We start from the raw sequence: 13,799 nt of genomic DNA, 5'->3' as shown, positions 1-13,799 counted from the left end.
GAATAAGCTCAGGCCCATTCCGAATTACATTTTCTGTCAATTCCCTCGTTGCTGTTATAAATCGCCTGCGTTAGAAGAAGCAAGTGTCTGCGTCAGGTTCCATGCCCCCAGTGTGCTCTTTCCCTTCTCCTCTGAAGTCCACGTATTTATTTGTACCCCCTCCCCTCCTCCCCATCGTCCTGTCAGAATTTTCATCAAACCTGTTTTGCACAGGAACGCTTTCCATAGCAGTTCAGGGCAGTTGTGTCTTATTACAGGGTTGCAAATGGTGCGTGGCATCACAGAACATTAAGCTACTTGCTGTTTAGCTGCATTTTCTGTTCTCAGCCTGTTCTTTCCCTTACGACATTTTCTCAAAGACTCCCGCAAGGAAACAAAGGCACTCATTCGGTACAGCCTGCATGTTATTTTTCTTTAATTCAATTTTATATTCTTCCCTTTTCCACATTTTCTTCCTTCATGATGCGATTCTTACTGCATTTGAGATCTGTGCACATAGTATACCTTCCTGGTACATAGCCTATTATTTTATTTTTCAAATACATCTTCGAGATGTCAGAATTGCTATCTTGGATAATTTTTCCACGATCCTTCAAAACAATGCCATTGGGTCTTAGTTGTACACCCAACCACAGTCAGATAGACCAGAATTCAGCTTATCACCTCATCTGAGAGATGGCACCTCTGACAGTATAGCACTCCCTGTGGTGTCAGTCTGGACTACGTGCTCAAGTCTCTGCAATGGGATTCAAACTCACAAACTTCGGAATTGGAGGCAAGAGAGACCCTCATAGTTAATGCACCTCAGCCTGCCTCCATTTCCCTCAAACCCTCCTCATTTAAAGTTGCCAAGTGTGAAACGATAGATTCCTGGAGGTTTCACCACATAGTTCCTTAGTCCCAAGCAGCCATCATTCTCTGACTATTGGTATACCATCATGCCCATTTTCATGGGGGCAACCAATCTAAAACCAAATAATTTCTTTGTTACTAGAACATCTTATGACTGGTGCTTGGTTATCAGCCAAAAGACATATTTTTCATGCCCAACAGTTTTGAACATAAGATGTCAAAGAAAAAAACCTTTAAATGTATACATTTCAGTTCTATTTTCCTCCAGGATTTGCTGGCAGTAGTGTCCCAGATTCCTTTAGACACCAGGGAAACTCTCCAATGAACAACGCCACATTAAGGAACAAAATTGAAATTATTGCTGAAGCTAACACTCACACATGGGTTTGAGCTGGCTGATCAGCTCCTCTTTTGACCACTTAGCCCACTCCTTTTTGTCAGTGTTGATGGAGCACAGTATCGGACCACAAGGTTTTCCACAATCTTCTATGGCTGGTACATTCAGGTAATGGACCAATACAATATCAGGATTCTGTGGGAAACAAAAAAAAAAATTAGAATAAAAACTTAGACTTTGTGGCCTAACCAAAAAGAGAATTTGATCCAGTAAACAAAATTAAGTACTCTAAAATTAATACTTCAACTCTAGTCCATATATCCAACAGTTTCAGGAAGCTGCAGGAACAGCTTGAGATGAAAAATGAACAGGACGGCAATTTTGTTTCATACAGTTAGTTGCTGAGATCTGGACTCTCCCGCACAAAAGGAAGATGGAAGCAAATCCAAAAGTACTAAAAAATCAGCTAGCTCATACACTCAAAGTAAGTATCAAGGGAAACTGTTAAATGGTCTGTTGGGTGGTGACTATCTTTATGAAATGTTACAGTGAGATACACACCATATTAAAATAAATAAGGGTGGGTGGGGCTTAGGGTGCATAGCTGGGTGAGCTTCATATTGTAATTTTATGGAAGAGATATAGAGAATAGAAGTAGATAATTTTTCATGTAACTTTATGGATGCTGATGAAACCACATCTGGAGAAACAGATATATTCTTAAGAAAGGATGGGCAGGACCATTTGCAATCATCCAAACATCACAGGCATTTAGTGTTCTGACAGTTCTGGCTAAGCCAAGTGTGAAGCTTAGCTGGAACTGTCAATATTTCAGTATTGCGAGCAGGGTTTATTCTGGCGTTGCATTGTGGAAGACCATCTACACCACATCTAAAGGAGCTAGCTCTCAAACTGCAAGATGCAGATAATGGAGAGATGTTAGGACCAAATAGGGCTGGGTAATGGTTCTGAGTACCGGGCTAATAATAGATAGTTCTTTTTCAAAGAGCTAACACTGGCTTATTCAATTCACTGGATTCATCTGTGAATGAGAATGTATCCACCAAAAAGAAAACTTTAATATATCAGTGTCTTCATCAGTAACCCTGACTCCTGCTGGGGAGTATCATTCAGTTTGCCAAATGCTCTATTTTTAATAGTATTCATTTATTTCTTGTTTCTGAAACACGGGCAGCATTGGGAATACTACCATTTCTTACTTGTCCCGAATCACCTTTGAGAAGGTAGTAGTGAGCCACCGCCTTGAAATGCTGCACTCCTTGTGTTACAGCTGCTCCTGGAAGATGACTTCCAGATTTCTGATTACAAAGATGGCGAAACAACGATACATTCCAAGGACATACACGATCTAGGAAGGAGCTACACATGTTCCTATGCATTTGCTACCTTAAGTTTTGGGGGGCTATGGGACTGGGAGGTCCTGTCAAAGTACTGATCTTATTTCTGCCTGCAATTTCATTCCTGAATCTGAGCAAGGGGAGGTTTTCTTTTCCAATTACCTAGAGGGAAATGAGAATCTAGTTGAATCAAAGTTTGCTTATTCTTTTCCATAGATGCTGCCTGGTCTGCTGAGTCCCTTCAACATTTTGTGTGTGTTGCTTATTTTCCTTCGAGCCAGCTGTTGAATAGCAACATTAAGGTGCAAAACTCCATCTAGATACCCTATGCAAACACGAGGAAATCTGCAGATGCTGGAAATTCAAGCAACACACACAAAATGCTGGTGGAACGCAGCAGGCCGGGCAGCATCTATAGGAAGAAGTACAGTCGATGTTTTGGGCTGAGACCTTTTACCAGGACTAACTGAAAGAAAAGATAGTAAGAGATTTGAAAGTGGGGGGGAGGAGGAAATCCAAAATGATAAGAGAAGACAGGAGGGGGAGGGGTGAAGCTAAGAGCTGGAAAGGTGATTGGCAAAAGGGATACACAGTTGGAAAAGGGAAAGGATCATGGGACAGGCTGTATCTGCCAGAGAAAGCAGGATCTCCCAGCGGCCACACATTTTAATTCCAAGTCCCATTCCCATTCTGATATGTCTATCCATGGCCTCCTCTACTGTCAAGATGAAGCCACACTCAGGTTGGAGGAACAATACCTTATATTCCGTCTGGTTAGGCTCCAACCTGATGGCATGAACATCAATTTCTCTAACTTCCGTTAATGCCCCTCCTCCCCTTCTTACCCCATCCTTTATCTATTTATTTATCTACCTACCTATCTATTTTATTTATTTATGTATTATTCCCCCTTTTTTTTCTCTCACTGCCCCTCTCACAATCACTCCTTGCCTGCTCTCCATCTCCCTCTGGTGCTCCCCACTCCCTTTCTTTCTCCCTAGGCCTCCCGTCCCACAATCCTTTCCCTTCTCCAGCTCTGTATCCCTTTTACCAATCACCTTTCCAGCTCTTAGCTTCACCCCTCCCCCTCCGGTCTTCTCCTATCATTTTGGATTTCCCCCTCCCCCCACTACTTTCAAATCCCTTACTATCTTTTCTTTCAGTTAGTCCTGACAAAGGGTCTCGGCCCGAAACGTTGACTGTACTTCTTCCTATAGCTGCTGCCTGGCCTGCTGCGTTCCACGAGCATTTTGTCTATGACTGGCAGTAGCTGCAGTGAAATACACTTGGGCAAACACTTTAGCCACAAACCACAGTTGTGAAAAGACTTGTATTTTTTCATTAGAGTTCTAGTATCTGTATTATTAAAAGGTTTATATATATATATATATATATAATTTATGGCCCCAAAGAGAAAGTGGCCAGAATAATACTGGACTGTGAGGCTATACGTTTTCTATAGGGAAATAGTGAACGGTCAGGAGCTCTTTGATGCCATGCTATGAGCAGATGGGAGTCTCTAAAATTATAAAGTGGTTTGGAAAGAGATTTGGGGGTCTTAGTGCAAGAAACACAGTAGGTTAGCATGCAAGTACTGCAAGTTATTAGGTGCGATGACCACTATTACAACAGATATAGCCATTAGAAGTAGGGAAGGTTTGATACAGTTTTAAGGATGTTGATGAGACCACACCTGGGATAACATATTGAGATTTTGTCTCTATGCTTAAAGAAGGATATGACTGTATTGGAGCTGATATGGAGCAGGTTCATTCAATTGGTTCCTGGGATGAAGGAGGGTTGAGCAAGTTTAGTCTATTCTCATTGATGTATGAAGAATTGTTGGTATGAAAGTGAGGCATTTTGAGAGGATGTTTGCTCCAATGGGAACACATAGTCAGAGCAATACAGGAACCAATATCAGAAAAAGGAGTCACTCATTTCATCCGAAAACAATTTGAATTCCTTCTCTGATTTGAAATTCTCAACTCAACAGAGTTGTGGAGGTGGAGTTAATGAACATTGATGGACACACATTAAAACTACAAAGGGAGGAGCACATGTTGAGGCCAAGAGAGGATCAACCATAATCACATCGAATGATAGAGTGGGCTTAAGGGGGCTGACAAACCTGCCTCCGCTTCCTACATTATGTTGTGTTCTTCTGATGAGGCAGGCATACAAATAATATCTGCAATGGGGGAGACCAAAACCAAAGGGCCATTTATAAATATAAATCCAAACAAGGAATTTGGAAGAAACTCCTTTGTCTAGGGGTTGGTGAAATGTGGCTCTCACATGATATAGTTGAGGGAAATAGGAATATGCAGAACTATAAAATATACAATAGCTGGTCCCTCAGCCCAACTAGAGTGTACTGGTATCATACTCCACACGAGTCTCTTCCGATTCCGTCTGCCTAATCACAATCTTTCAGCAAAACTTTCTAATGTGCAGCATTTGTGGATAAGATTCCCTTCTTGAAAGTGGGTGATCTCATACTTAATGGCATGCAAGTCCAACTGGCATAATTTAATATCACTTTGCAGACTAACACTATTAACACCGGTCTGTGCAAGTCCTTAGTATCCTAGTAGTAACAAAATGTTCATATTTTCTCTGCTCTCCATTTCCTGCCACTCAGCTGGTTTCCTTGGCAGGTCAATAATAAGCCTTAAATTTCATGAACTCTAACTTTAGCTAAGTGTCTGCTGAGGTATTTGATCAAATTCCCCTAGAAGTTCATGCAAATAACATCCATACACATTTCATTCTCTGTTACCCTAGTCAAGATCATAAGGCATAACCTAGACTTTACAACCCCACGTTGGCTCTCTCTGATCAACTGAGAATTATCAAGGTGTTCAGTCACTATAGCCTTAATTATAGATTCAAGTACTTTCCTAGCAACAGATGTTTGGTTAACTGATCTGCAATTCCCTGGTCTCTACCCCTCACCTTTCCTAAATAATGGAGTGACATATGCAATTATACAATTCAAAAGAATAGTTTCTGAGTCAGAAAAGCTTTAGAAAATGTCATAGATAGGCATAGAAAATGATCAAAAAGGTAATGCAAGGCTGATTCTTATCATTTAAGGAGCAGAAAGCAAGTGGGCAAAGTTATCCTGCAATTATGTATTAAAGTGCTGTATAGACAAAATCTGAAGTACTAAACTAGTTCTGGGCACTGAATTCTAAGGAGGGGATATTAACCTTGGACAGCGTGGACCTTAGACTTAGCAGAATATGTGGCTTGCAAGAGTTAAACTATTCAGAGATGAAAAATAATTTAGAACTTAATTGAAATAATTTAGAAGAGTAAAGACTGTTTCAAAATTTTGAAGACATTAATAGGACCCTTTGAGCAAAAAGATAAAATATTTCCACTGTGTGGGGTTTTGAGGACTGAGGGAGAGTGTACAAATTAGAGTTGAGCCCTTCAGCAGTGAAATTGGAAAACACGAGGGAGGTGGCAGAAATGGGTTGATCAATCATTGATATGAAATCAGAGAACAATGAGATTTTATTCAACAAGTGTACTATAGGATATGGGGAAAATGATACTTGCTCGGCCATGATCTCTCTGAGTGGTGGAACAAGCTTGAGAGCTAAAATGGGATACTCCTGTTCTGCAGTTCTTCTTCCTAAAGCTTGGGCATCAAGGCTAGTTCCAGGCAACTCAGCAGAGATTGGGGATGATATCAGATTTTTCTTTGTAAGATTCAGTTTTTATTTTAACAGTCTTGAATTAGAAAAAGGTGCCTTTCTTTCAAGTTTCCATGAAGTGCCACATCTGCCTGCAGGCCCCTCCTCTGGTCTCACAGTACCAGCCACGTGGTCTCTCACACGTTATCCTATTATCAAGCCCAGCAAGGAGAAAGCCTGACACTGAAGGGTTATGCCAGAAGACACTCTGCAGACAAATGTTCTGGATCTTCTTGTTCCGTCGTAATCAACGCACAATCTGGTGGCAGCTGAGTTTGGGAGGAATGCAATTAACATCTCCCTGCAGCGCATCAGGAAATTGAAGAGTTATATATATATAAAAAACATCAGTGAGCTCTAATTGCAGGGACTTTACAGAGTCATCATACCAATGTTCCAAGGAAGCACTGTTTGCCAGAGTGGTACTTTTTGCAAAACAGTTACCCAGATACCAGTACATTGTCACTATAATGACAAAGGAGTGAATTTTCTTTGTAACTTGCTGTTTTCTCATTTTTTTCCAACTTATACTAGTTGCCATGGAAACTGAAACACTGGCAGCTTTGCACTTAAGCAAGCCAGCTGAGACTTGCTTCTTCTTGACCACACAAGCATTACTGACAAGACCACTTGAAGTCCTAAGTTCTGATACATGCACCTCCAGCGGTGGCCAGTCAACAGCTGAGAACCCACCTGCCTTCTCCCTCCCCACACCTGGGAAAGCTGAGACAAATTCTGTTGCCATAAACTGTATCAGTATAGTCCAGGAGCAGAGCCTGGCACTCTCCAGTCTTTAGAAAGGGAACCTGAGGGAGGCGAGTAGTTCCATAACCTACACGACACACAAAACGCTGGAGGAACTCAGCAGACCAAGCAGCATCTATGGAAAATAGTACAGTTGATGTTTCGGGGTGAAACCCATAAGAACATTACACCATAAGATATAGGAACAGAAGTAGGCCATTCTGCCCATCAAGTCTGTTCTGCCATTCAGTTATGGACTGATCCAATTTTTCCAGTCATCCCCACTCCCCTGCCTTCTCCCTTCAGTTTTGATGTTTCCTATATCCCAAAGACATGCTGGTTGGTAGGTTAATTGGTCAGTGTAAATTGACCCCAATTTGTACGTAATTCTGGGTGGCAGGGTGCACATAAATCTCTACCAAAGGAGGTGTAAGGTGCTCCTTCCCTCTGCTAGCCTGCAGGTCATCCTTGGGCATGGTGTAGCACCTGCTTAGCTTCTCGATCAGGATCACGTGAAGCCATGGGAGTAGGTTGCACGAGCAGCTGGTGCATATCACAAGTCCTTGTTATACAACCGGCCACAAATCTGAAAAGTACTGATAATGGCTGGATCACCCATCTTACTGCCCAGAAGACGGCAATGCAAAGCATTTTTGTAGAAAAATTTGCCAAGAATAATCTTGGTCATGAAAGGACATTGATTGCAGCACATAACAAACAAACAATGTAGGTAATTATTAGAATCTGAAGTGAGCTGATGGGAAAATAAAGAAAATTTAGTGCAGCATCAATGTAGCTGGTGGCTTTAAGTTTGGTGTGGAGTTGACAGGCTGGCAGGCCTGGTTCTGTTGTCTCTGACTCTCTGTGTCTATGCCTTGTTTCTGCACAGAAGCTGCCTGACCTATTGGGAATTTCTCAGCATTTTTATTCTATTGTTCTACGTAAGTGGAAAAGCATAAGAAAAGGGGATGAGAACAGTGAGTCTTCAGGGTCCAGGGAGCAGTAAATGTCTGGGATGAAGGAAATGGTAGTTATAGAGTGAACAGGGAGAATCTAAAAGGGAAGTCCATTAATACAGTACTGTGCAAAAGTCTCAGGCACATATATATATAGCTAGGCTGCCTAAGACTTTTGCACAGTCCTGTATAAGACCATTGATCCAAAAGGGAATTTGGGAGAATCTTGGAATTGGAATTGGTTTAATATGGTCACATTTTGTATACCGAGTAACAGGGAGGAACATATCTTGCATTCTGTTCATACAGAACAATTCATTGCACAGCACATCGACGTAGTACAAGGTAAAACAATAACAGAATGCAGAATAAAGTGTAACAGCTACAGAGAATGTGCAGTGCAGGTAAACAAGAAGGAGCAATATTATAATGAGGCAGATTATGAGATCATCAGCCTCCGCAGTATCCAAGACATCTTCAAGGAATGGTGCCTCCGAAAGGTGGCGTCTATCATTAAGGACCCCCCCCCCCCCAGCACCCCGAACATGCCCTCTTCTCACTGTTACCATCAGGAAGGAGGTACCGAAACCTGAAGACACACACTCAGTGATTCAGGAACAGCTTCTTCCCCTCTGCCATCTGACATTGAACCCATGAACACTACTTCACTTTTTTAATATTTCTGTTTTCGCACTATTTTTAATTCAACTATTTAATACACACATACTTAATTGATTTACTTATTTATTTTTTCTCTATTATTTATCACGTATTGCTTTGTACTGCTGCCACCAAGTTAACAAATTTCACGACGTATGCTGGTGATATTAAACCTGATTCCGACTCTGATCTCATCATACTGGGGAACCATTCAATAGGCTTATAATAGGCCTTGAACTTGGTGGTATGTGCTTTCATGTTTCTGCATCTTCTGCCCAATAGGAGAGGGGGAAAGAGAAAATGTCTGGGGGGCTGGAGCTGGGTCTTTGATTATGTTGGCTGCATTATCGAGGCAGTGAGAAGAATAGACAAAATCCATGGATGGGAGGTTGGTTTCTGTGATGAGCTGAGATGTTTCCACTACTCTCTGTAGTTTCTCATGGTTGTGGGCAGAGCAGTTGCGATACCATCTGGATAGGATGGTTTCCTTGGTGCATCAATACAAATTGGTAAGGGCTAATGGGGTCGTTCCAAATTTCCTTAGCCTCCTGAGGAAGCAGAGGCAATGGTGAGCTTTCTTGGCCTTGGCCATTAGATGAGGACAGGCTCTTGGTGATAATCACTTCAAGTAACCTGAAACTCTTAACTCTCTCAGCCTCAATACTGTTGATATAAACAGGAGTATGTGCACCCCCTCTTCCTGAAGTCTATGACCAGTTATTTTGCTTTGCTGCCATTGAGGGAAAGATTGTTGTCATGACACCTTGTCACTAAGCTCTCTATCTCCTTCCTGTGCTCCAACTCGCCATTATGTGAGATATAGCCTACTTCATGCTATCATCTTCAAACTTGCAGGTGGAGTTAGAGGAGAATCTGATCAGACAATCATAAGTGTATAGGGAGTAGAGTAGAGAGCTGAGGACACAACATTGTGCAGCACCAATGTTTGGAATATTTGAGGTGGAGGTGGTTCTGCTTATCCTTACTGATTGTGGTCTGTTAGTCAGGAAGTCAATGATCCAGTTGCAGAGGGAGGTGTTGACTCCCAGGCCTTGCAGTTTGAAAATGAGATTGCTTCGAGTTTCCTACGCTCTGTCCGCCAGAGAAAGCAGGATCTCCCAGTGGCCACACATTTTATTTCCACATCCCATTACAATTCTGATATGTCTATCCATGGCCTCCTTTACTGTCAAGATGAAGCCACACTCAGGTTGGAGGAACAACACCTTATATTCTGTCTGGGTAGCCTCCAACCTGATAGCGTGAACATTGATTTTTCTAACTTCCGTTAATGCCCCTCCTCCCCTTCTTACCCCATCCCTTATTCATTTATTTATCTATCTATCTATTTATTTATTCCCCCCCCTTTCTCTCTCTCTGCCCCTCTCACAATCACTCCTTGCCTGCTCTCTACCTCCCTCTAGTGATCCCCTCCCTCTTTCTTTCTCCCTTCGGCCTCCCATCCCGTGATACTTTCCCTTCTCCAGCTGTGGATCCCTTTTGCCAATCAACTTTCGAGCTCTTGGCTTCATCACTCCCCCTCCTGTTTTCTCCTATCATTTCAGATCTCCCCCTCCCCCTTCCCCTTCCTAATCTCTTATTATCTTTTCTTTCAGTTAGCCCTGACGAAGGGTCTTGGCCCGAAATGTCGACTGTGCTTCTTCCCATAGATGCTGCCTGGCCTGCTGCGTTCCACCAGCATTTTGTGTGTGTTGCTTGAATTTCCAGCATCTGCAGATTTCCTCGTGTTTGCTTTGAATTAGTTCTGAAGGCTCAGCTGGAGTTAATTAACAGTAGCCTAATATCAGTGTCTTCACTGTCTAGATGCTCAAAAGTGCAGAGCCAGGGAGATAACATCTGTCATAGACCTATTTTGGCAGTAGGTGGATTACAGTGGGTCGAAGATGTCTGGGAGACCACAGTTAATGTGTGCCATGACCAGCTCCTCGAATTACTTCACGATGGTGGATGTCTGTGCCACTGGGCCACACTCATTAAGGCATGCTACCTTGTTTTTCTTAGTAACAATGATAATAGCAGCATTCGTAAGGCAAGCAGGAATCTCAGATTGAAGCAGGTAGAGGTTAAAATTGTCTACAAGTAACCCCGCCAACTAATCTGCACAGGATCGAAGGGCACAGCTAGGGATACCACCCAGGCCAGATTCTATCGAGGGTTCACTCTCTGGAAGATCGATCTTACATCCACGGCAGTGACTGTGGGTTGAGGTGCACAGAAAGTGTTAAGCCCATTGGGAAGGGATTTGCTGTTGTTGGAGATGCTGCCCAAATTCACTGTGCTTTCTGTTACAGCATGCAAGCCCTTTCTTACCCAGCACCTAATTAAAATACAGATTCAGCACCTTCGAGAATGATCAAGTTGAATAGTGGACATAGGATAAGTACACGAGAGAGAAAGGAGTAAGAAAATGCTTGCTGACCGAGAGAGGTAAGATGAGACAGGAGTAGGCATGTACTGAATATAAAGCCCTGGCACTGATGAGGTAGGTAGAAAGACCATTTTCTCTGCTGCATATTCAATATAAGCTTCTGAAAAACCAGCAAAACCAACAACCACAACAGTAATGATAAAGTACAAAGAACGAAAGAGAGAGGGAGGATCTTTCCCCTTTAGCCTTTAATTCCCCTTTCTCTTCTTCTACAGAAATAAAGAACAAAGAACGACAAGTAAATAGAAAGTGGATAGAAAGCCAATTTTATGTGCAGAGGGAATTCACAGGGAATGATTTTCAACCCAGTCGATTCTGTTCACTTATCTGTCCTAAGGTTCCTGGAGTGCCTGAGCTGCATACCGAGCAGCCCCCAGAATGCAGAGTAAATACTCCGATGAAGGCAAACAGAGTCATAACAACAGTTTGACTCTTGTTTGCTGCTTCATCAACGCTAAGTGGCCGATAAATCACCTTGGCATAGTGTTACATCTGGTCCATGGCTTTATCGTTAATCTGATGTCTGTTCCTCATGAAAAATGAAAAAATAAAGGTTGCATTAAAACAGAATTTATATATTGCCCAGGAACCAGTAATGACTACTAATGATCCTTCACTGCATATTTGTTTTAGGATTCAAGGGACTCGATTATTCAGATTTGTTTTTCTCCTTTACTCAAATAAATTTCTGTGCTGTTCTCAGCCTCAATGCAAAGCTTAAAAGGCATTTGTGAGGCTTAAGCTCAGTGCTTGACTGGCCTGAAGGGAGTAGCTAGGAGATGGCCCAACACAGATTTACTTGTCCACCTCTGTCTTCTTGGAGAAACAGTACATTCAGTACTCAGTTCTCTCATTTCCTCTTTTTTTTCTTCTCCTACTTCCTCAGGTTCAGAGATCTGCGGGTAGAGCCAACCCTTTCTATGGACTGCAGAGGCTGAGAATAGCACTGGGTGCAGAAGAGAGCTTCAGCAGGTTTAAAACAAGACTCACAACATCCTCTCTCAATATACTTCATTCTTCCCTAGGATCTTAAAATCACATGTTTGAGACCCACGTCTAAATACTCCTTACTGAGTTAGTCACTGTGTCATGTAGCACAAACAGGCCCAGCTTGTTTATGCGGAACAAGATGCCCATCTACACTATTCCCATTTGCCCGCATTTAGTCCATATCCTTCTAAACCTTTCCTGTCCATTTAGCATGCCTTTTCAATCCTGCTGTGTATCACAAAGAAAACAGAAAATTAGAATGAATGTATTTTTAGACTGGAAGGATGTGACTACTGTGGTACCTCAAGAATCAGTTTGGGACCTTTAGTTTTGTACCACTTACATGAATGACATTGAGGAGGAAATGAAATATAAGATTTCCAAGTTCGCCAATGATACAAAAAGAGGTGAAAGGGCATGCAGTGGATATTGTGATTCAGCAGTGGGATATGGATAGGTAGAAAGGCTGGGCAAAAACCTGGCAAATGGTCTTTAATGTGGGGAAGTGTGAGTTTTAAAAAAATTTTTTAGCGATATGGAAGTGGCCCTTCTGGCACTTTGGACCATGCTGCCCCAACAAATCCGATTAACCCTAACCTAATCACAGGACGATTTACAACGATCAAGTAACCAACCAGTCTTTGCACTGTGGGAGGAAACTGGAGGACCTAGAGAAAACACATGCATTCCACAAGGGAGGATGTACAAAGACTCCTTAGAGAATGGCACCAGAATTGAACTTGAACTCCAGAACGCCATGAGCTGATATAGTGCAGCGCTAACTGCTGCACTACTATGGCGCCTCAAGTGATTTTTGGGAAGAGGAATCAAAAGGCAAATTGTTATCTAAACTGAGGGATACTGCAAATCAGTGATGTTCGGAGGGATCTAGTGAATGAATCACAAAATGTTAACAGGCAAGTAGAACAAGTACGGTAGTTAAGAAGGCAAACAGCATTTTGCACCTCATTGTGAAGGGTTTGGAGCTTAAGAGTAGGAGTGTTCCCCTACAGTTTTGCTACCTAGAGTACATACACATTTCTGCTCCCTTTACCAGAAAATAATGCAGTGGCACTGAAGACAGTCCAAAAGTAAATTTAGCAGGCTATTTTTTGGATTAGTGGTTGCCCTATCAAGAGAGACTAGACAGTTTGGGCCTGCATTCCTTGGAGCTTAGCAGAATGACATAACAAGCCCTGTAACGCTTGACAGAGTGGTCATTTACTTGTAATCACTTGTGGGAGAGTTTCAAACAAGGGGACATAGTTGCAAAATAGAGGTTATTTAAAACGGAGGTGTATGGAAACTCTTCACTCAGAGGGTGGTGAACCTCTGGGATTTTCTGCCCAGCAGGGTTGTGAAGGTCAGATTAGACATACTTAAGAAAAGATAGATAAATATTTGAAAGTCTGAGGAATTGAGGGATATAGGAAACTGGCACACTAATGAAGACCAGCCAGAATCACACTGTATCAGAAAGGGCTTGAGAGGCACAGTGACCTCTTCTTGCTCCTATTTTCTTGTGTTCCATGCTTGTTTCCCACTAATTGGCTTTTTGGCTCCTTCAATTTGAGATCAGCAGTAATGATCACATTCTTTTTGGGGCAAAACAAAAACTATTGAGACATTTGTTGGAGAAACTCAGAACAAAAATAGCAGAACAGTGCTCACCGTGTCAGTTCCATTAGCTCATAATTATAAAATTATAGCAATAAAACCTCTCTTAATCAGCCATTGATAGTATCT

At 42.1% G+C, this 13,799-nt stretch overlaps 1 protein-coding gene across 9 annotated transcripts in view; it reads right to left on the bottom strand.

The window, feature by feature from the left end:
* camta1a (calmodulin binding transcription activator 1a) overlaps positions 1-13,799 on the bottom strand; it is a 1,224,644-nt gene that overhangs the window by 186,484 nt on the left and 1,024,361 nt on the right. For all 9 annotated transcript variants that reach the window (XM_073032065.1, XM_073032068.1, XM_073032066.1 and 6 more), the window contains exon 6: positions 1,231-1,384. In XM_073032065.1, coding sequence (XP_072888166.1) covers positions 1,231-1,384 — 154 coding nt within the window. The remainder of the gene's footprint in view (positions 1-1,230; positions 1,385-13,799) is intronic.

Source organism: Hemitrygon akajei, chromosome 29 (genome assembly GCF_048418815.1).
Source record: "Hemitrygon akajei chromosome 29, sHemAka1.3, whole genome shotgun sequence".
NCBI lineage: Eukaryota > Metazoa > Chordata > Chondrichthyes > Myliobatiformes > Dasyatidae > Hemitrygon > Hemitrygon akajei.
The sequence above is the reverse complement of the archived record's forward strand: the minus strand, read 5'-3'. Positions and strand labels throughout refer to the sequence as shown.